At 41.3% G+C, this 22,656-nt stretch overlaps 1 protein-coding gene across 2 annotated transcripts; it reads right to left on the minus strand.

Moving 5' to 3' along the window:
* Positions 1-230: 230 nt before the first annotated feature.
* LOC141509389 (free fatty acid receptor 2-like) lies at positions 231-12,588 on the minus strand. Of its 2 annotated transcripts, none has more exons than XM_074218914.1 (2): positions 12,470-12,588; positions 231-11,390 (listed from the first exon to the last, which is right to left on the minus strand). In XM_074218914.1, exon 2 carries the CDS (start codon positions 11,384-11,386, stop codon positions 10,376-10,378), a length of 1,011 nt encoding a protein of 336 aa, XP_074075015.1. In that variant the 5' UTR covers positions 11,387-11,390; positions 12,470-12,588; the 3' UTR covers positions 231-10,375. The 2 variants fall into 2 exon arrangements, with proteins under 2 accessions (XP_074075015.1, XP_074075016.1); XM_074218915.1 differs by having other exon boundaries at positions 12,419-12,588.
* Positions 12,589-22,656: the final 10,068 nt, after the last annotated feature.

Genomic DNA, 22,656 nt, shown 5'->3' on the forward strand with positions numbered 1-22,656 from the left:
AAGATCTGAATTCAAATACTTCCTCTATCATTATCTATTAACATTATTTTATAACCTCTCTTAGCCTCAGTTTCCTTATTTATAAAATGGAGATAGTGACTGTAGTACCTACATCACAGGATTATTTTGAGACTCAAATGGCATAATATATAGAATGCATTTTGGAAACTTTAAAGTTCTACAGAAATGTCAGTTATTTTTAATAATAATAATAATGATAATATGTCTCAGAGCATCCTTTGTGACCAGGGAAAGTAAACTTAAAATTCAGCATATGCTGTGCCTAATTCCCTATATAAATAGGTTGTCTGTGGGTAACTTAAAGCTGATTCTCAGATACTAAACCCATCCCTATCACCTGATCCCATAGACAACCAACCTGAAGCACCATTAAGTAGGTTATTGGGGTGCTGCTTCTACAGACTTGGTGATCCTTGGCCTCATTTCTTGGACAAGATTGCAATTTGGATACAAGAAATGTTCTCATTTCCTGTGACAAGAGGAAAAAACAGACAAGTAAACTATGGTAATTAACCTCAAGAGTTGGGTAGAGGAAAAGTAAACAGACATAGACTGAGGAAGAGAGGAGGGATTCTGAGATAAAGCGATAGGATTTCTAAAGTGTAACTGGCCTGGAAACAAGGCCCATGGTTACCATACAACCACAGCTTGGTGAGCCATGCCAGTATGGCTAGATGGGGATTTCTGAGAAAACCCTGCCAAGATAAGGAAGTGACCCAGACAGTGTTGCCCAGTCCAGGTAGTTTCTATTTCTAACCCTTGTTGATTCCCAGGAACTCTCTATTATAGTTATCCATTAACTAGACTCACTTCTGGTTACCCAGATGCTTCACAGAACCACAGTCTTTAAACTTTTGTGTTTTCATCTTTAGGGAAGAATCTTGCCAGGATCTCTGCTCAATTGACATGGTTTTATCTTCATGAAGAAGCTGCTTAGTGAAAGTGGGGCTTTCTAGTTCAATTGTCCTTGGGTCAGGCAGAATAGAGATGAAGATGCAGGTCTCAATCTAATCCTGGAGAGATAATCCCTGCCTTTAGGCTGCTTTTATCTTGTTGCTGTCAATAATGACAGACTCTTCTATTCGTGGTATGCTTTAGAGTCTTCTAAATATAAATTATTTGATATTTATATTTACTCTGTGAAGCAGACAAGGCCTGAAGACAACATGGTACAAACAGAAGCTGTAGTCAGAAAAAATGTCTTTGAATTTCACTTCTGACATTTGTTAAGGGGTACTCCTAAAGCTTGCAAACCTGGGACCACAGGCAAAGGGATAAAGCCTGTCCAAGACCCCTGGACTAGATTGAACCTCAGAAGAAGCAAGGCCTCAGTCAGCAGCCTTGACACAAAGCAGAGGGTGCATCACACATGTGGAAGGTTTTCACAAGGCTCCTCATCAGCTGTATCTTGTAATGCCCACTCATTGGGCTCCTTCATCACAATATTCTTGATGACAGAGAGTCCCACTTCTTTGACCCATTGCCAGCAAATTTGTACCTTCTTTTCTTGACAAGTCAGCCTGTCCTTGCTTCTTTCCTCCTTTTCCTTTTGCCCTCTTCCCAGGCAATCACACTATTCCTTGTCTCCTCCTTTCACAGGAGATGTATGTAGTCCAAAGCTCTGTCCTAGACCCTCTTTCATTTTCTCATAATGCTCTTTTACTTGGTGAATTCAACTCCCGTGACTTAAATTGTCATCTCTGTATAAGAAAACTCTCAAATCTAGGGATCCAACTCTTCATCCACATTCCAGACCCACATCCTTTTTGGATATCTCAAAAGTGGATGGCCCATAGACAGAAATTCAGGCTGCAAAACACAGAACTCATGATCTTTCCCCAAAAACTTCGCTAAGTGTCAAAACACTACCATCCTTTCAGCCCCAAGATTCACAATCTCAATGTCATCTTCTTTTGCTCCTCTCATTTATTGAGTATCTAATCAGCTGATGGGTTTCATTTTTATCTCCATATCCAGTGTCTTCTCTCCACTAACTCCACAATCACCCCTGATTCAAATTCAGGGCTTCCTGACTGAAAACCCAGAACTTCATCCTCTGGAGCAGGGGGTCAAGCCCAGATCAAACAGGGGCCATCTCTTCAGGCTGCAAATTGACTTAGAAAACCCATGTTGATATCATCTCTGTTTTGTTGTTTCTTTATTGGTTGTTGTAGATGGCTTGTGAATACTTAGTCCAGAGGGATTAAATGGTTTTTTTTTTTTTAAATTAAAACATCTTAATAAATGGCACACTTCTCTCCAGGGAAGAAGGATCCCAAAATTCAGAACTACTAGGTTTTATACGTACTTTGAAAGCTTTGTTCCTTCCCCTTTATGCCAGTCATTGGCTGGGGTCACAATCTAATTGATACATTGGTCCCCATAAGTTTTCCCTGCTCTACTCATTATACTAATGAGCAAGAATAGCTACCTCCTTGAGCATGCACAAAGGAGAACGACGAAGACCCTAGGTTAACTCAGAACTAGGTAGGGCAGACCTGGCCTAATCTCAGGTTTTGATCAGATTGAGGCTAAGTCTTTTGTTTTAACTCATGTGCCTGTAATATAAACTAACAATTCTCCTTTCTCATTCTTGTGGAACCCAAATCATATTCCTCACTTTGGTGAAATATTTCCCAATTCCATTTTAATCTGGTTTATTCTACACTCAGGAGTGTTGTGGACCCATTGTGACCTGGATACTTGCACTATAGACAAGAGAGTGCTAGACCTGGAGGCAGAAGATGAGGGCCAACCCTGCCTCAGACACTTCCTCACTGTAAATGGGGATCATAACAGGAATCACCTCCCAGAATTGTGAGGGTCAAAGAAGAGAATAGCCATAAACTCTTAGTACCTTTTCTGAAACATGGTTGATACTTAATCAGCACTTGTTCCTCCTTCCCTTTGGTTTCCCCTTGGAGTCAAACTTTTCTCTTCCCTCTCCTTCAACCTCTATAGCCAATCAATTACCAAGCCTTGCAAATTCCACCTCCAGGAGATCTCACTTTCACTACCTTTATATAAGTACCCATCTAGTTCAGGTACTCATTGTTTCTCATCTGTATTACAAAAGTGGGCCCCTCCCCAATGTGTAACTAGCCTTGTCCTTGTGTGACAAAGAGGGAGATGGGAGAAACATCTCTAGTTTCTTCCCCCCACTCTTTTCCAAGGGAAACTTTCATTCCTGCCAGAATAAGAAGCAGGAGGAGTCTGGGGCCAAGGCAATTCTATTCTGCTCAGAGAAATGGAGCACCATGATAGAAGAATATTTGTCTGCTTCCTTAAATATTGTTCATCTAGAGTTCTATTATTGAGTTCTATCTGTTAATAATTTTGTAATTATTATTGGGGAAATAGGACCCCAAGTTCATATCCAAGCTTTGATTCCTTTCCCACCACATAGCAATAATAAATAGTGAAGAAAACTCATTTATCCAAATCAGTAGCAAAACAAGTCACAGAAAATAGAATTTATAACAGACAAAACATAGTAAAGGAGTTCTCTCATCAGGAGCAAAGTAACTCAACTCAAGTAGGAAGTACTGAACTTGATCTCATCCAAGGAGATGAACTCTGTAATGCAGCAGGCAAGGACTATGATAAAAGCTACCAGGAGCCACTGAAGGGACTTGATATTTGGAGAGATTGGAAGAAGACTGAAACTCTCCAATCTCCCCAACTCCATCTACCCCTCATGGTAGGGCAGGACCAGGCCTTCATCTCTGCTAGCCAGGAGAATTCCATACCAATATGGTTGACATTCATAGTGGCCTAGAATTGATTTTTCTGCTTCTAGTGTTTCCCCTGTCCAAACCGGACAGCCGCCAAAATAATTTTCCCAAGATACAGGTCTAGCCTTGTTTCTCCCATTGGCTCCCCATTACCTGTTGAACTTGGGAGTCTTAATCTTTTTTTGTATCATGAACCCATTGGCCTACAGACCCCTTCTGAGAATAATGTTTTTAAATGTATAAAATAAAATACCTAGAAAGGAAACCATTTATATTAAAATAAAGATGTAATTTTTTTCCTAAGTTTACTGACCACATGAAAATTCATCACCATCATTATAATCTCCCTGAAAAGTAAAGAGGCTTTATGGGATTGCTGATAGGATGCTTTGGTTTCACCTCTTTTCTGTGTCATCTCTGCAACTTGCAGACCTGTATCTCCTCCACATCAGGGCACAGCTTCTGACCAAGCAATCAATAACAATTACTATGAACCTACTGGGCATTATGCCAAGCACTGGCTTGACCTTTCTTAATCTTTTTAGCACCAACATCATCCTGGGAGTGGCATGTCTCTGAGAAGTCTTTCTAGCTTTCTTTTCCTATTACTGCTCTTCCAGATCCTTTATATGAGCCAAACTGTGTGCTGTTAGCATTCCTATCTCCTGCTCACAGACAATCACATCTCCCCTATCTGGAATGCACTCCTTTTTCTTCTCCAGTTGTCAGGAGCTCAATTTACAGGCTGCTTCCTTCATGAAATTTTTCTTGACCCTCCCATTTGTTAGTGATTTTCCTTCTAAATATTCCACTTACTTGGGGCAGCTAGGTGGCACAGTGGATAGAGCACTGGCCCTGGAGTCAGGAGGACCTAAGTTCAAATCCAGTCTCAGACACTTAATAATTACCTAGCTGTGTAACCCTGAGCAAATCACTTAACCCCACTGCCTTGCAAAAAAAACTAAACAAAAAAAAATAACTATTACACTTACTTATTTGTGTTGCACCCTCTTAGTAGTGCCTTAGGGCAAGGAACTATTTCTTCCTCCCTGCCTTTTCCTAGGGTAGTCAGGTGCTTAATACATATTTGTTAAATTAAATTATGAATGTACAATGAGAGAATTTCTTTGTAATTTAGCAGATTAAAAAAGATCATGTGCAGGAAACTGAATGCATATTACAAACAAAGATAAATGTTTTCTGGTTAAAATAATTTTTCATAAGCTGAATCTTATTCAGAGAATCTCTATTGCATTCAAATGTTAGTCCTGCAAAACATCAAGCTCTTATATTCCATTGTGCACAAAACTGTAAATAGGTGAGATTTTTCTGGAACATCCTCCTATCTTTCTTGTTTCTTTAAAAGTATTCTTTATTTCTCTTTTGTTTTTCCATCATGAACACCTCCCATAGTTGTCTCATTTTCCCCTTCAGAGAGCCATTCTTTAAAATCAGTTTAAGAAAACTAACCAATATCATCCAAGTTCAATATTAGGTGTATATCCTAGATGTGAAACTAGCTTGTCTTAAGGCTGTGGCAGAAAACTCACTAGGGTTATGGGGGAGAAGAACAACTTGCTCCCCTGAATAGTTTTTTAGGTCAGGAAATGGGGAACCAGAACTTTTTGAGGTACCATAGAACTTGAAATAAAACAAGTCCCCAAAAGAGGCAGTTAGATGGTACCGGGGTCTGATCTGGAGTCAGGAAGATCAAAGTTCAAATCTTAGATTCTTAGATTCTTGCTATCTGGGTGACTTTGGACAAATCACCTCACATCTGCCTCAGTATCCTCATCTGTAAAATGGGGTCTTAATAGCACCTCCCTCCCAGGGTTGTTGTGAAGAAAGATGAGACAACACTATAGGAATATTAACTATTACTATTATTGGGAAAGCTAAATGCTAAAATATAAAGAATAAGATTTGGGTTGCGCAGTGGATAGAGTACTGACCCTGGATTTTAAGGACCTGAGTTCAAATTCGGCCTCAGACAGTTAATACTTGCCTAGCTATGTGACCTTGGACAAGTCATTGAACCCCACTTCCTTGCAAAAAATAAAAAATATAAAGATAATCAATTTTTAAAAAAGATTTGTATGAATGGATGACAGGGCTAAGAATGCAGAAGTAGAAGAATAATTAATACATTGACTCTAATGTAAGTGAAAACAACATTGCAAGACATCAGAACTCTTGGCAGTACAGTGACTTGATATGATTTCAGAGAACTGATGGGGAAACTTCCTTCCTCTAGAAAGAGATGGTAGATCTGAAGTGCCAAATAAAGCTTACCTTCGCAGGCGTGGCCAACATGTTGATTTGCGTTGCTTAAGTGTACTTTGCTGGGAGGAAAGATTCAGATGGGGAAGAAAGGAGTCACTGGGAAATGATAGCAATTTTTTTTAGAGTATCAAAAGAAATAGAAAATGGGGCTACTGAATGACATTCAAGGTCATGCTCAAAATATCAATGTACTACTAAATCTGAAAATATTACAATTGAAACTAGGATTTCTCATAAGAGCAAGAGGTGACTGGCCTTTCAGATGTAGTGGATAACCCATTTCTACTCCAGGTAAATATCCTATATAAATTCTATTTCAAAATAATTACAGAATTCACAGAATCTCGCATTTCAGAGTTCGAAGAGACTTCCGCAGCTCCCAAAAGGAATTCCTACTACAACATGCCCAATACATCTAAAGCCTTCAGCTTCCATCAAAAGATTTCTAGTGGGGCAGCTAGGTGGCATAGTGGATAAAGCACTGGCCTTGGAGTCAGGAGTACCTGGGTTCAAATCCGGTCTCAGACACTTAATAATTACCTAGCTGCGTGGCCTTGGGCAAGTTGTTTAACCCCGTTTGCCTTGCAAAAACCTAAAAAAAAAAGATTTCTAGTGGAGGGGAGCCCACCAACCCTAGCCCTAGACAACCCATCTCTTTGGGATGGTTCGAACCCTTAAGTTCCAAATCTCAAGCTGGGAGGTACATCAGAAGGCATGTAAATCTACTTTCTCTTTTGATAGAGGAAGAACAGGCCTCATTGTTTAAAGGTAGTATTGGAATCTAGAACCTTTTACCCCAAACTCTTTCTACTGTACTGGATTTCTTGAAGATTTTTTTCATTACATCAAGCCTAAAATTGCTTCTTTGCCACTTCAACTTATTTCTCCCTTTTCTACTTCTTGTGGCCAAAAAGAAACATCTAATCAGTCCACATAACAGATTAAACATCCCTAATTCTTTCAGCCAGTCCCTATAAAACATAGATCAAGTCCCTTCACCATTCTAGTTGGCTCCCTGTACATACACCTCTGGTTTGTCAAGCAGAACTGAATGAGCCAAATGATCACCCCTCATTCCTAGAAGCCTTGTGTTTTAATGCATTCTAAGATTGCACTAGCTTTTTCTTTCACTTTACTAATTTTTCTCACATCCAAGCCAAGTTTGGAAGCTTTCTGACCAAGTAGACAGTTTCATCTAGCCCTTGAAGGGGTTTGGGTATCATTTGTCCAAAGACCTGGCTTGTTAAGTTGGAACAGATCCAGTACCAGGTTGGTTTTAAGATGACAAACTTTTCAACCAGAGAGGCTTCTAGGGGATTTGTAGTTTGTGAAGAAGTATCTCCATCATAGAAATCCTGGATCCTTAATATACTAAGAGTGCTTCTTTGTAAGGGGAATTCACCTGTACTTCACATCCATATGTGCACTGTACACTGTATTTAATAAGGGACAGAGAGGGTAGAAAGTACATCCTGGGTTCTAAAGACCATTGGTATAAAGACGTGGTAAGGAGAATGCAGAAGATAGAGTTAGTCAGTGATCCTGGACTGAAGGTTCCCATGGGAAGCTACAAAAGTAAGAGTGATGATGTGGAACAAGGGTGAGGGAAGTGAATGGAATGGTATCAAAGGTCAAGAAAAAGAGATTGGGGGGGGCAGCTAGGTGGTGCAGTGGATAGAGCACCATCCCTGGAGTCAGGAGTACCTGAGTTCAAATCTGGCCTCAGACACTTAATGATTCCCTAGCTGTGTGGCCTTGGGCAAGCCACTTAACCCCATTGTGTTGCAAAAACCTAAAACAAAAGAGATTGGATGTAAAGTGACTGGCATTTAGGAGCTAGGATAGGTCTTGGTATAGACTGATATCCTTTAGAACTTCTCCCTTACACTATTGTTCTATTAGAAACCAGGAGGGACGGGATTTCAGGGAAACCTGGAGGGATTTGCATGAACTGATGCTGAGTGAGATGAGCAGAACGAGAAAAACACTGTACACCCTAACAGCAACATGGGGGTGATGATCAACCTTGAAGGACTTGCTCATTCCATCAGCGCAACAATTGGGAACAATTTTTGGCTGTCTGCAAAGGAGAGTACCATCTGTATCCAGATAAGGAGATGTGGAGTTTGAACAAAGTTCAAGGACTATTCCCTTTAATTCGGAAAAAAAAACCCAGATGTCTTATGGTTTGATCTGGTTACCTCTGAGAATTCTGTTCTCTTTAAGGATATGATTTCTCTCTCATCACACCCAATTTGGATCGAGGTATAACATGGAAACAAAGTAAAGACTGACAGAGTGCTATCTGTGGGGTGGGGGTGGGGGGAGGGAAGTAAGATTGGGGGAAAACTGTAAAACTCAAATAATATCTTTAATAAAAATTAAAAAAAAGAACTCCCTTCAATATTTTTTGCTGCCACATCTTCTTTCTCTGAACCAAGTCTATTCTCTCCTCATTGGTCCACCTGACTAGGGATTAGTCCATAGGTCCTCCCTCACATTTCTATTCCATTTCCTCACATTTCTATTCCATTAAATATTACTATATTTAACTTTGGTGTGATTCTTTCTCTTTCTCTAACTCACTTTCTGTAAAACTCTGTACTTCTCATTCAGAATTACAGAATTTCAGATCTGGAATCTGAGATCTCTCCTCTACATGGGCAATAGGTTCCAGAATTCTTTATTGCTGAATTTTTTTTTTTGCTGTCATGTTACCTTTCAATTCAATTCAATTTAAGAAGAATAGTAGGGCCTGTTATGCGCCTGCCACAGTGTTAGGTGCTAGAGATACATAGAGCTCCTGCTCTTAAGAAGCTTGCATTTTACCTGTGGAAAAATAAAGTGTGTATAAATATAGACAGAGAAATACAAAGAAAATTCCATGAGATTTTGGGAGAAATCAATAACATTTAGGGACGTGCCAGGAGAAGGATGTTTGAAATGATCCTTATAGGAAGTTGAGGATTCCAAAAGGTAGAAATGAGAAGAGAGAGCATTCTAGGTATGGGGAACAGCCTGTGCTAAGGCACAGAGGTGTGATGTGGGATGTTGTCTACCTGGAAAAGTAACCTAATTGTCCTGTTATCCTGGAGCCTTAATCCCCAAGGATACTGAGAAACTTTTCTTCTTACCCATTAGGCATTGTGGTATATGGGGAAAATATAGTCAAAAGAGAGTCAAAAGAGGTCTGGATTAAAATCTTGGCTCTATTTTCAAGCTATGGAGTAGCCCAGGGCAAATTAATAAGCCTCAATTTTCTCCTCTTTCAATGGGGCTAATAACACCTCTGCTCCCTACCTTATGGGTAAATTATGAGGAGAGGGTTCTGAAGACCTGTAAAACTGTGGCTCTTATGAGTTATTTCAAATCTGCCACCCTTCCTGCACCTTTCTTCACTTATTCATTAGTCTGGCATGCTAAAGAGGCATAGCATGGAGAAAGTACTCCCTGCCAACCCAGCTGTGGCCTGGACATTGTGGGAGCTGTTGAGGAAGAAGACACAATTCTCACCCTTAGGACGTGCCCAGTTTAATAGGAAAGACAAGATACATACTGTGGAGTGTCTAAATAATATACAAAATGAAAATAGAACAACTCAGTTTGTTAATGGTATAGTTTCCCATCTTTCTTTCTCCTTTAGAGAGCCCTTCTCACCTGTCTTTTCCTGTGCTATATCTTGTATTTATCCTTTGACTCCTTCCTTTTGACTCTGTTAATAGCCCTTCCTACACCTACTTACTCCTAAGCTTGAATTGTGCTCCCCAGAACCCAGAACTCGGCTCAAGGCCTCAGATCCCAGGCTTAGCTCACGTACTAACATCCTGCAATGCAACTGGGCTCACTTGGTGCCATTTAACACCCCACACCCCACAGCAGACTAACTTTGTGGAGCAAGCACTGGCTTTGTAGTCACAAAGGGGAAGTCCTGAATCCAGTCTGATGCTGCATTGCCCTGGGAGGGTCATTGTGCCTCAGGTACTTTCCTAAGACTGGTAGAAGCCAGAGATGGGGCTCATGTCCATCAGGAGGAAAATCTCCAAACTTTCTTGTAGATTCATACTGGTGGGGAGTGCAGGGCAGGCAGGGGGTCTGGAAGGGCGAAGCTTTCTTGATTCATTCTCCTTTCCATTTCTTATTTGTGCTATCATTATTCCTCTTCAAAAGGAAATTGAGTCAGGAAGTCCATAAGAGCTGCTGAGCAATTTCTTGAATGTGTCCCTGGACCTCATGCTTGAAATCATAATGGAAGGCATCCTGAGACCTTTGTGCCCCATCTCCACTAACCTGTTCAACTCTCTCAAACAAACACCAGGAATGGGTAGCCCCTGGGAGACCTAGTCTGTGGTAAAGTCAGAACTTGCCACACCATCCCCTTGGCTCAAACCAGTGTCCCCTGTTTCTATCTCAGCAGTGCCTCTACCCAAACGATTCAAAAGGAAGGTGCCTTGATTTCGTAGTGCCTTCAATCCATCTGCAACATCCCGACGAACAGCTGAAGAAGAGAAGTAGAAGAGGAGGGGATCGAGACCAGCATTAAGGGCACAGCACATCACAGCATACTTTCTCCATGTGGGTGGGCTTCCTTTAATATACCCTACTATGTGGGAGACATTGTAAGGTCCAAAGCAGAACAGGAAATTGAGGAGAGTCACGACTGCTAGTCCCACAGCTCTTCGCTGTCGCTGGATCCCAACCTGTGGCTGGCGGAGCATAAGACATACAAAGCGCCAGTAACAAAAGACAGTCACCACCATGGGCAGGCAGAAGAGAACTAGAATGAGCTCCAGCCGGAATGGGAGAACCAGACTCAGCTGATCAGTCGTAAAATTATCATAGCATGCTCTGTACATATCTTGTGTGCTGTTTTCTGAATTGTTGTTTTCTGTGCCAGGTCCCACATACTCCGCCACAATGACTATGCTGCAGTGTCCAAAGGACAGGATCCAGGCCACCAGAGCAGCCGCAATGCCATATACAGGCCGCCGAGAGAGCTTGTACTGGACAGGGTAGGCCACCCCCAGGTACCGCTCGATGCTGATAGCAGCCAGCAGCCATGTGCTGCAGTAGATGCTGCTGTAGAAGCCAAAGGCGGAGAAAGCACAGATTTCCCTCCCGAGGTCCCATTCGAAGTTTTGGGCAGCCTCAAAGATCTTGAGAGGCAGCAACAAGAGCAGGAGAAGATCTGCCAGTGTGAGGCTGAGCAGGAGGATGTGGATCGGGGCAGGGTGAGGTTGCCGGACTCTGCGAATGAAGGCACGAAGTGCCAAGAGGTTGGCAGGGAGGCCAACAAGAAAGGTCACACTGTAGAGGACAAGGAGCCAATAGCTTTCTGTCTTTCGCTCCATTCAGCTGGAGTGGAAAGGGGCAAAGTTAGCAGGAATCCTCTTAAGCCTGTGTTACCCAGTCTCCCCTCCAGTTTCCCTTCTCAGAGAACTTGCTGTCAGCACTGTCTGCTCACACCACCTGTCAGTGCCCCACAGAGTAATTATTGACTTTGCCTTGGGCGGGATATTAAGTTCCAGTTATTACATTTGCTGTCATATATAACCCTGGGGGAGGCCAGCCTCCAGCTTCTGACAATGCAAGAAGAAGCTCTTGTCACTATCCACTTAGAGAAATGAATTTGTGGAGAGCCAGACCCCATTATGGAGAGCTGGTCTTGGGGTTGCCCAGGTAAATCCTGCAAACAGCCTCTGGCTTTCCCTATACTGGCAACCCTCGTAGACATCACTATTCTAGAAACACCAGAATTTAGCTCCTGATTAATGAGAATAATTGGCAGGCTGGGCTGAGCTGTTTCCCTCTCCTACTCTGTTCCCAACTACCTCCTTACTTAGGGGACCTGTTTCATGACCCTTCCCTGGGCATTGTCTCCAGAACTCCAAATTGCTAAGTTTTGGCTCAGCTCCTAGAGTATCCAGCCCTCTCTGCCCATCTCTCCATTTCACATACTGCCTCCTTTACAGAAAGTAGTCATTCTTTCTCAGATTCCATTTCTGTTTTATCTCTGTATTTAAACAATGTAAAATGGAAGGTGGTCATAAGCTGGATAGACTTGTAAGTGAGAAGAAAATGAGGCAGGAAGGGCCCAGTTCTAAATGTTCTTTCTTTTTTGGATTTGCCCCAGGACAATAGGTGACCATGCTGTAACTAAGGATTTTTTATTACTACCTCTATTTCTAATTAGAAACCACTTTCTGCTGCCCGAACCAACCACCCCATCCAAAATCACCTTTATTCTCTCCCCACTTAAGGGTTTCTTCCAACTGATTCCCTAATACCATGGTTTCCCACCCCTCTGCCCCCTACATTATACCCTGCCTTCGAACCCAGTCCCCATAGCCTGTCTTCATTGGTGTCCACTGACATGACCACACCTTCAGCTAGAATCCCAGCATCCCATTTCCAAGAACTCAAGCAGTAGGAACCTGATTGCCTTGCTTTATCCTGTTGTCAGATAGATGACTTCTGGGATCAGCCTCAAGTAAAAGTCTTCAGTCTTCTGGGTAAAGGCACAGAAGTTTAAATGATGCTACCATTGATTTCATGCAGGAGGGAAAAAAAAGCAGGGAACCTAGCTGGCTGAGGCTTTTTATACCAAGATATGTCACATGGTCAGAGAGAGGAAGGTCAGTAGTTGAGCTGTCTCCTCTAAGAACCCCAAGTTCTTCTACCCTCAATTTTCACAATTTGTGAGGGCAAAGTTACTACTTTCACTTTACAGATTATAAAATTGAGGTCAGCAAAGGTTAAGTTATTCTTTCAGGATCACACAACTGGTAAAATTTTTAACTCAGATCTTCCTGACTCCACATTAAATGCTCTATCATATTGGTGGAATTACAGATCCTTTAAGTGTTTTTGCCATTGGTAAAATGCTCAAAAGCCCTAGAAACAAATGCTCCTCTTCTGTCTTGGAGCATTTTCTAAAGATGTCCTACATGCATGTTTTATTATTCTCTTAGACATGTAGCTCTCTAATTTGGAACTGTACACAAAGGGTAATGAAATTGTTCATACCCTTTGATCCAAAAAGACTACCACTAGGTCTATATCCCAAAGAGATCATCAAAATGAGAAAAGGACCCACATAGAGAAAATATTTGTAGCAGTTTTTCTTGTGATAGCAAAGAATTGGATTTTCAGAGGATGTCCATCAACTGAAGAATGGCTGGACAAGTTGTTGTATATGAATGTAATGGAATACTATTGTGCTATAAGAAATGATGAGCAGGGAGGTTTCAGAAAATCCTGGACGTACCTGAATTGATGCTAAGTAAAATGAACAGAGCTAAGTGAATATTGTACACAGTAACAGAGTATTGTGTGATGATCAATTATAATATTTAGTTCTAAGTTATACAGGGATCAAAGAGAATTTTAAAGGACCTTTGGTGGAAAAATACCTTTCACATCCAGAGAAGGAACTATGGAGCTTGAATGCAGATCAAAGCATACAATTTTCACTTTTTTAAATTTATTTTTTTGTTTTTTCTTTCTTATTGTTCTTTCTTTTTCTTCTGATTCTTCTTTCACAGCATGACTAATATGAAAATATATGTAACATGATTGTGCACAGATAATCTATATCAGATACCTTGCTGTCCTAGAGCATGTAACAGTGGGAGGGAGAAACCTTTAAAAATGGATGTGAAAACTATCTTTACATGTAATTGGATAAATTTAAAATATTAAAAAAGAAAAATAGCTCTCCTCCTATCCCTTCTCTACCCTCCCTCCCTGGTCTTTATTTTCCTCTCCCAAGTACTTACAATTTATTCTTGTGTACCCATTATCATGTGATTAGGACTTCCATTCTAAGATTTGTAGGTGCCCCTTATTCCTAGCCACCTTAAACATTTTTTTGAAAGTTACGGAATCCTAAGTTTTTAGCACCGATCCTTGGAGAACTCCATGGAACAGATAGTATAATCTATGGCCCAAGGACTCCTAGGCTCTGACCTCACATGACCTGGATTTGATCTTAGGGTAACCCAAAACTTTATTCTCTCTTTATTCAGTATGCCCCCCACATAGCTGAGAAATGTCTGACTATAGTTCACGTCTTTAGTTTTCTAAAAATGCATAACAGAGTTCCCAGCTTCTGTATAAGCACTCAAGGTAACAAATACATAGTAGGTAGAGGACAACCTTTATTTCACTCACAAAAAAGTACAAAAAGTTTACAGTAAACTATAAAGAGATACAGAAAACAGTATATGCACTTAGAGTAGATCATAAGCAACGAATCTTCCCTTTCTGATAGTCTCAACTTTTCCACCAGGACCCTAGAAACCTTCCAAGGTATTGACACCAAAAAGGAATTACACTTAAATTTGCCAGTGGGGATAGCTGCCACCGGGACCTACAAAGTTTCTCCCAGACTTGTAGTGCCCCCCTGTGGTTTGAACTTCCTGAGAAAACAGAAGTCTTTGGGGACTGCTGGACAGTCAAAGCCTTTGCTGTCTAATGATAATAATGTGATTGTGTTCCACCATGTTATAGATTTAGCTTCTTATTGATTTCCTATCCATGAAAGGACAGGAGAAAAACCTCATTCTAAGAAGCATTCTGCTTAGGAATATCCTTCTTAACTATAAAAGACCATATTCTCAAACTCTTAAACTTGGAATTATTCAAGAGATCATCCCTCATAGTGGTGCTGCCCAAGAAATCTCCCTTTTTAGGACTACAAATCAGATTATGAAAACCTCATGACTAAGAAGTCAAAATTCCACCACCTCCATAGAAGAGATGGGTATCCATGGATTCCCTCAAGGCCATGTGGTAATCAAATGCTCCATTTATGGATGCTCATGTTAGGATAAAGGACAATATCCCCAATTTCCAAGAGAATAGACCCACTTTTGGCTCTGCTGCCATCTCAGAATCTTGAAAACAAGGAGAAAAGGAGTCCACAGAGGGATGGTCAATACTTCTAACTCATTAGCCAATCAAGTATTTAGTGCAGGGCCTGATGTATTATACTCTTAATCAGTGCTCACTGAATTAATGAAATGTCTGGTATGTGTTAGGCAGTGGAGATAGAAAGGAAAAAATGTCCTTGCGCTCAAGAAGCTGACATTTTATCAAGGGGACAGCATACATACATGTATAAGTAAATACAGATACAAATAAGGTAATTTATTTGGATAGAGAGGACACAGTGGGAGGTGGGGTCAGGATACCGGGAAAGACTTTTAGCTGATATCTTAAAGAAAGAAGGAATTCTAAGAGGTGGAAGTGAGGAGGGAGAGAATTAAAATTAGGAGGGAAAGCAAATGCAAAGACTTGGAGGAGGGAGACCGAGCATCATGTGTACAAGATAATAAGGGATGAGCTGGGAAATTATTTAGCAATCAGCTTTCCTTAAATATATGGAACTTAAAAAAATTAGTCTGTATTGTTGACATTCTATTCATCATGTCTTTAAGTCTAAACAGTCATCGAAGCAATAAATCAAATGGAAATTTGCAACATTTGCTGATGTCAGAGAAGTCAATATGTACATTGAAACATTAAGTCCACTTTTTTGAGCTGATAAAAGATGACTCTGACCTATCAGAATGTGTCAAGGTCAGTTTCATTGGACCATAGAACGGATAGAGAAACTAAAATATAATGAGATTCAAAAAATAGGTTAAAGGCAAGATTGTATAGGTTTTTAAATGTCAAACAGAAGAGTTTATATTTTTATACTAGAAGTAAATGTCAGGGAATTTACTGAAGAGAAGAGTGCTGTTGGAATACTAATTTACTAGCTTTTAACAGGAAGGGATGGCTCCTTCCATAAGAGTCCTAGCCAACCCATTCATTTGGGGGGCAGGTACAATCAATGAAACCCATCTTCCAGAATGGGCTGAAGGTTCACTTCAAAATAACAAAATAACAAGATGTTTTCCTCTTGGGATGGCAAAGTTATTGTGACACGTTCAGGAGTTGTCCTTTGTCTCCAGCAAGGTGCCAGTATTACCCCATGAGAAGAAATACGACTATCAAATGCATTTGCTGTCAAATAAGTTCATCACATTGATCAGGGAATGGTCCCCAGACCCACAATGATCTTGAGAAATGGTAATAATCATTGACACAGACCCCTTTCTAGGTTGCAGAGCATCTTATATATCTTAAAGGATCTCAATAAGTTGTTCATTCCATTCACTAATATAGATTGCAACCTATCCATGCCTGTCCATCTTGTGCCCCTCTTGGTCCATGTCCTTCCTCCATAACTGTCCCTCGTTTTCTGCCCCAAACCTGAAGAGGGTCAGTGGAACTTTCTGGTTAAGAAAGGTTAGGAAGGGTCAGAGGCAGGTTTGGAACTCTAAGCCCGGCACTCTGTCTATGCTGTCCAGCCCGGGAAATGCTCCCTGGTTCCATAGGGCTTTCTGGGATGAAGGCATGTTATTTTCCAGCCTTTCATGCTACCCTTTGAGAGGCAGCCTGCTGGCATGAGGAGAAGGAATAGGGAATCAGACAGCTTTGGTTTGCTTCCTATTCTGCTGTTCATTGCCCCTCTCATCTGAGCTATTGTCACTTAGCTTCCACACCTGTCCAGGCATTCAAGAAGGTTTACTAAATTAGTTTTGATTGCAAACCCTACCCCAACTTCACACCATTCCCTTTCACTGTGACCACTCCCAAAAACAGTGTATGGAGCTCCAAAATCAGTAAGCTGGCTTTCATTTGCCAGCCTTATTTCACTCAGGGATGCTATTTGGATATGATGCCACCTGCTGAGTTCTCTTGAAACGAGATGTTCATCTTTCAGGTCTATTGGATCTTGTTTTGTCTATGAAGGTGCACATGGTCCATGCACCAATAGTGACTGGAAGCTTCTTTGAAGTTTTTTCAGAGTATTTTATGTCTTGACTACACTGTAGGATTCCTTATTTGCTCTGATAAGCAGGCCAGGGTTGGCTAATCAGACAATTTTTAGTGCACCTTTTCTAGCTCCTTCCTTGCATGAGGAGGTGAGCAGCGCAGTCCTTAAAAGGGCTGCTCAGTCATCCAGGGGGCTGCCAAATCACACTGCTGCTTTCAGTGGAGAAACAACCCTATGGCCTGGGTCACCTGTGTGCAGGGTTGTGACTACAGCTCCAAGTGTGTACACCTGCTGCTTCATCACTTGCCTGTTACTTAGGACTTTGAGTACTGGTTATGAGTGATGTTTTTTGTTGCGTGCCTAAATTGGATTTAAATGAGGTAGAACCGTATGAGATCAACCGCCTCACTCTGTCTTCCAAAGTCATCATGATCCAGCATAGCAAGACTGAGTCAAGACTTTAGATGCAGTGGATGTCCTTGGCATCTTCAATGCCTAACTAAGCTTTAAGCACTGAATAGCACCTGCATCAGCTGACTTCATGGCTGTTAGAATGAATTGTTCTTCTTCGCCCATTCCACCAATGGAAGACTTTACATGCTTGGGGTAGACAACCCCCACTGCTCACTGATGAGTTTGAGAGTCCTTTGGTTACCCTTGATGCTGGCAAAATTCTCACCAGAGTTTGTCTCAATAGACTGATCCTTCACCTGGAAGTTGGACACCTCCATGAGAGCCTGTGCGGCTTCAGCAAGGGTAGAAGAACAGTAGATAATGGTGTTTGCTGCCTGACAACTCCAGGAAAAATTCCAGGAATAGAATAGAAGTCTGTATACAACATCTGTAGATCTGACCAAGGCCTTTCATACTGTCAGTCCCAGGGGTTTATGGAAAATTATGTCAAAATTTTGTAACAGGGAGAAATTCATAAGTATTGTACGTCAGTTTCATGATGGCTTGCATGCCTGGGTTCTGGATAGTGGACAATGCTCTCCAGATTTCCAGTCACCAAAGGAGTAAAACAAAAATGTGACCTTGTTTCCATACTTTTTAGAATGATGTTTTCAGCCATGTTATCAAACCCCTTCACTGAGGATGAACATGGCCTTTAGGTCAACCACCATACTGATGGCAAATTCTTCAACTTTAAAAGGCTACAAGCCAAGATCAAAGTGGAGGGAGTGTTGGTGCAGGATCTTCTGTTTGCAGTCTCTGAAGCTGAGATGCAACAATTCTCTGCTGCTTGTGCTTATTATGGTCTAAGAATTAACACCAAGAAAACCCAGGTGCTCCATCAGCCAGCACCACACCAACCATATGTGGAACATTGATTACAGCAAATGGAGAAGTCTTGAGTACTGTGGACAAGTTCACTTCTCTTGACAGTGTCCTTTCCAAGGAGGCACACACGGGCAAAAAGATTGACATTTGCATTGCCAGAGTTAGCTCAGTATTCGGGAGGCTCTGAAAGAAAGTGGGAAAGGGAAGAGGTATTAGACTGACAAAAAACTGAAGTTCTACAGATTCATTGTGCTGACTTCATTGCTAGATTCCTGTGAAACCTATTCAGTCTACTAGTGCCATGTCAGGAAATGAAATCACTTCTGTATAAATATTCTTAGGAAGACCAGGAGAAGTTACCAGATACTGGTAGCTAAACTCAAGCTAAATTGCCTAGCGTTGAAATATTATTACTGAGAGTGCAACTATGATGGGCTGGACACGTTGTTAGAATGCCAACATTCACTTGCAAAAAACAAAACAAAACTATTTTACAGAAAACTCACACTGGACAGTCGCTCACAAGGGGGTCAGAAGAAACGATACTGAGACACCCTGAAGATTTCATTGAAGAACTTTAGAATTGATTGTACAGCTTGGGAAACACTAGCACAGGACCGCGCAACATGACATGCCCTTATCAGTAAGGGTACTGCCCTCTATAAGGAAGGCAGAATGGAAGCAGCTCAAAGGAAATGTGACAACTATAATTTTAGAGTATCCACCCCAGGTGTTCACATGAAATATTTGTGCCCAAACTGTGGTAGAGCATTCCCAACTTATCTGATAGCCACAGTTGGACATACTGTCAATTGTCTAAAACATAATGATGTCATTTTGATCTTCTTTGATAATGAAGGACAAGAGCCAACCAACCATATCTATCCAGTGAAGCACTTGGGGTTCCCTCCCTTTCTAAATCTGTGATGCAGAACTTAGCCTCGTTCACCTAATATTGAAACCTTCTAGACAAATGGAAATTCATTCCCTCATTGATATTTATTTCTTAAAGAAGAAACCATGAGCTTGGGGTGGGATTGAAAGGAGAGATCACTTTCTATCAAGTTTATGGAATCATTTAGCTTTTAGGATCTTAACATGTGAGGACCAAGATTTAGTTAGAATATTTACCAGAAGTGTAGTGATGGGGCGGGGTGTTAGAAATTTGAACTCCTGCTGCCACCCTTTCCTCCCTTATTCATTTCTTCTCTTCATTTTTGCCTCATCAACCTCAATTTTTCCCAGGGTCTCAAAAACAAGACTCCTGATTCTGGAGGTCTTCATTCAACCCACTCCTCAAGGCTCAGCACAAACTAAGGTCATATAAAATATAAAAGAAAGAGATGAGACCAGGATTGAGAAACTTGACCAACCCAGCCTAGTTCCTCAATGAGGGCACAGCCTTATCTTGGGCAGTGACCAGGAGATGTCAACTATAGCCTTAAATTCTTCAGTGAGTTAGCAGCAAGAGGTTCACCAATGAGACATGGAGCAGGAAGAAGTGGGTAAGGGCAGGAAGACCCAAAGGACCAGGAACTTCTGGGGGGGGGGGTACCAGTGAGGAAAGACAAGACAGAGATTAAAAAGTCAAGGGAAATTGAAAGTCATTCTGTTTGGAGAGAAAGAGATGGAGTCATGAGTCTCCCCTTATCCCACACCCTCGTTCCCCTTCGACTTGTTAGGTTGTTCCAACTTTTTGTGACCTCATTTGAAGTTTTCTTGGCAAAGGAATTAGAGTGGTTTTCCATTTCCAGATGATGAAACTGAGGCATATGGGGTGAAGTGATTTGCCCAGGATCACACAACTAATAAGTGTCTGAGACAAGATTTGAATTTAGGAAGATGAGTCTTCCTGATCCCAGGTCCAGGCTCTCTGCACTGTGGCACCACTTAGCCACTCATTAGACTCTGTGTAACCCCATGGACATGGATTTTCTTTGCTAAGATTCTGGAGTGGTTTGCCATTTCCTTCTCCAAGGTGTCCTCACTTTACAGATGAGAAACTAAAGCAAATAGGGATTAAGTGATTTGTCTAGGTCACCCATCAAGTAAATGTCTGAGGCCACATTTGAATTCAACTTCCTAACTCCATTGCACTACCCAGCTGCCCCTTGGACCTGAGGCATCTCTAGATCTCCCTATCAATTACTGAGTATTCTTTGGGCTAATTACTAAGTTCTAGCTACCAGATGGACCATCGTGTATCGCCCTATCTTTCTCTCTTCTGCCATATAGTGTCAGTAAATGGTTCTTTTAGTATTTCTTAACTTCAGAAATTTCCAACCAAGAACTCTGGAGAAGTAAGAAAATAATGACTTACATGAACTGAATCTATTTGTTCATCCCAAGCTCTTTAAATCTTGCTTCATTTGTAAGACCCTGACATTTCCCCTCCCCTTCTTCTTAATAACCCTGGCTCTAACACAGACTATGAAAATGGGAACCTATTTATGGTTGAGTGAAGGGAGTCAGCAAAGTCTTAAGTACAAAGCCCCTCCCCCTTTCATGCATCCACATAGATACTAACTTATTTCTGCATTTATTAGTTAGGGGACATGAGTGCTAGTAGCTAATGATATTTCTCTTCTTGATATGAAATTATCTGATCTACTTGGTGTTACAGCCCCAACTGCTTTCTTCCCTTCAGGCTCTGATGAAAAGGTAGCTCCTTCCAAGACCCAGGCCAATCTCTTTTTGTTCTTTGGATGTCATTTCATTCAGACTCCTCTGGGAACTTTCCCCCTACATTATTCCCACTCTCTTTTTTTACCTTCAATCTCTTTTTATCTTCTATCTCCACCTATGATGCCTACAAACATTCCCAGATCTCCCACATCCTTAAAACAATCTTTATTTGACAATAACATCTCCTCCAGCTTATGACTCCATATCTCTCCATTTCACAGCCAAAGCCTTAGGAAAAAGCTGCCTACATGGGTCATCTCTCCTTCCTTGCGCTGCCATACCTCACAATCTGACTTTTCCCCCCATTGCTCGACAGAGATATCTTTGAAAGTTACCAAAGCTGCTTTGTCTTGCTTATGCCTAGCACACAGTAGGCATTTGATAAATCCTTGTTAAATTGAATTGAGATATATTAATACTCCCCCTTGCACCATCAATTTGCCATTTATCCTGAGCCTTTCAGTTCAAACCCACATCCCTTTGCAATGGTCTTTTCCCCTTCCATACTATTTCCTCCCAAACTCTTGCTCTCCACTGGCAGAGATTCCATATGAATCAATTAATCATTTATTAAGTACCTATTTACCACATATCAATTATATATTCATTTCATGACCCAACGCTTGCTCAAGCTCTGGATAATGGACCATGCTCTTGCCTTTTCCACTCACTAATGGAGTAAAACAGAACTGTGTACCTGCTCCTATGCCTTTTATGTTGTCAGATACTTTCAAGGAGAATGAAAACAGCATCAAAATCAGCTGCAGCACTGATGGTAAATTTGTAACTTGAAAGGCTACAAGCATAAATTAAAGTGGAGGGACAGTTGGTGTATGATTCTAGATGACTGTCCACTCAATGCCTCTGAAGCTGAGCTGCCACAAAGTCTAGATTGATTCTCTGGGGCTTCTGCTAATTTTGGCTCAACAACTAACACCAAGAAAACAGAACCAGCACGGCACCATCCATCCGTGGAACCATCAGTTACAGCAAATGGACAAGTTTTGAGTCCTGTACATTGGTTCTGAAACTTATCGGTTTACTTTCCAGGGATGCACACCACATTGATAAAGAGGTTGATGTACACACTGTCAAAATGAGCTCAGTGTTTGGAAGGCTCCAAAAGAAAGTGGGGAAAAAGAGAGAGATAGTAAACTGACTTTCAAACTGAAGGTCTACAGAGCAATTGTGTTGACGTTGTTGTGTGCCTAGGACACCTGGACAGTCTATCAACACCAAGAACCTGAACTGTTTTCCTTTTGAATTGTCTCCAAGATTCTGAATGTCACCTGCAGGATAAGATACCAGTCACTGAGGTCCTTTATCCAACTGAATTTCCAAGTATTCAACTTTTCTGCAGAGAGTGCATCTCCATGGACTGGTCACTTTGTTGCAATGCCAAATGTGCAAATTTCTAAAAGATATTTTATGGGGAACTCCCACAGGGCAAGTGTTCACACAAAGGCTAGAATAAATGATAAAAGGTCTTTCTCTTAAGGTCTTTCTGAAGAACTTTGATTTGATTATGAGAAATGGGAGACATTATCATGGGACCACCCAGCATGGTACCCCAGATTAAAGATGACTCCATGTAAGAGCAAAACAAATTGCAGTAACTCAAAGCAACAAATTTATAAACCTTTCCACTCAAAATGTCCACTTGGACTGTTTTGCCCAAACCCTGGGAGAGCCTTCTGAGACTGTATTGGCCTGACTAGACACAGATTATACCTTGTCTCCAGTATAATGACGTCCTTGTGGGCATCTTTAAGCAGGAAGGAAGACAACAGCACAGGGCTAGGGGTTGGGAATTGTGGTTGTTTA

The sequence above is a fragment of the Macrotis lagotis genome, chromosome 1, assembly GCF_037893015.1.
Source record: "Macrotis lagotis isolate mMagLag1 chromosome 1, bilby.v1.9.chrom.fasta, whole genome shotgun sequence".
NCBI lineage: Eukaryota > Metazoa > Chordata > Mammalia > Peramelemorphia > Peramelidae > Macrotis > Macrotis lagotis.

What these genes read in the sequence shown, in the direction of transcription:
- LOC141509389 (XM_074218914.1), bottom strand. Translation starts at nt 11,386, where the DNA reads ATGGAGCGAAAGACAGAAAGCTATTGGCTCCTTGTCCTCTACAGTGTG.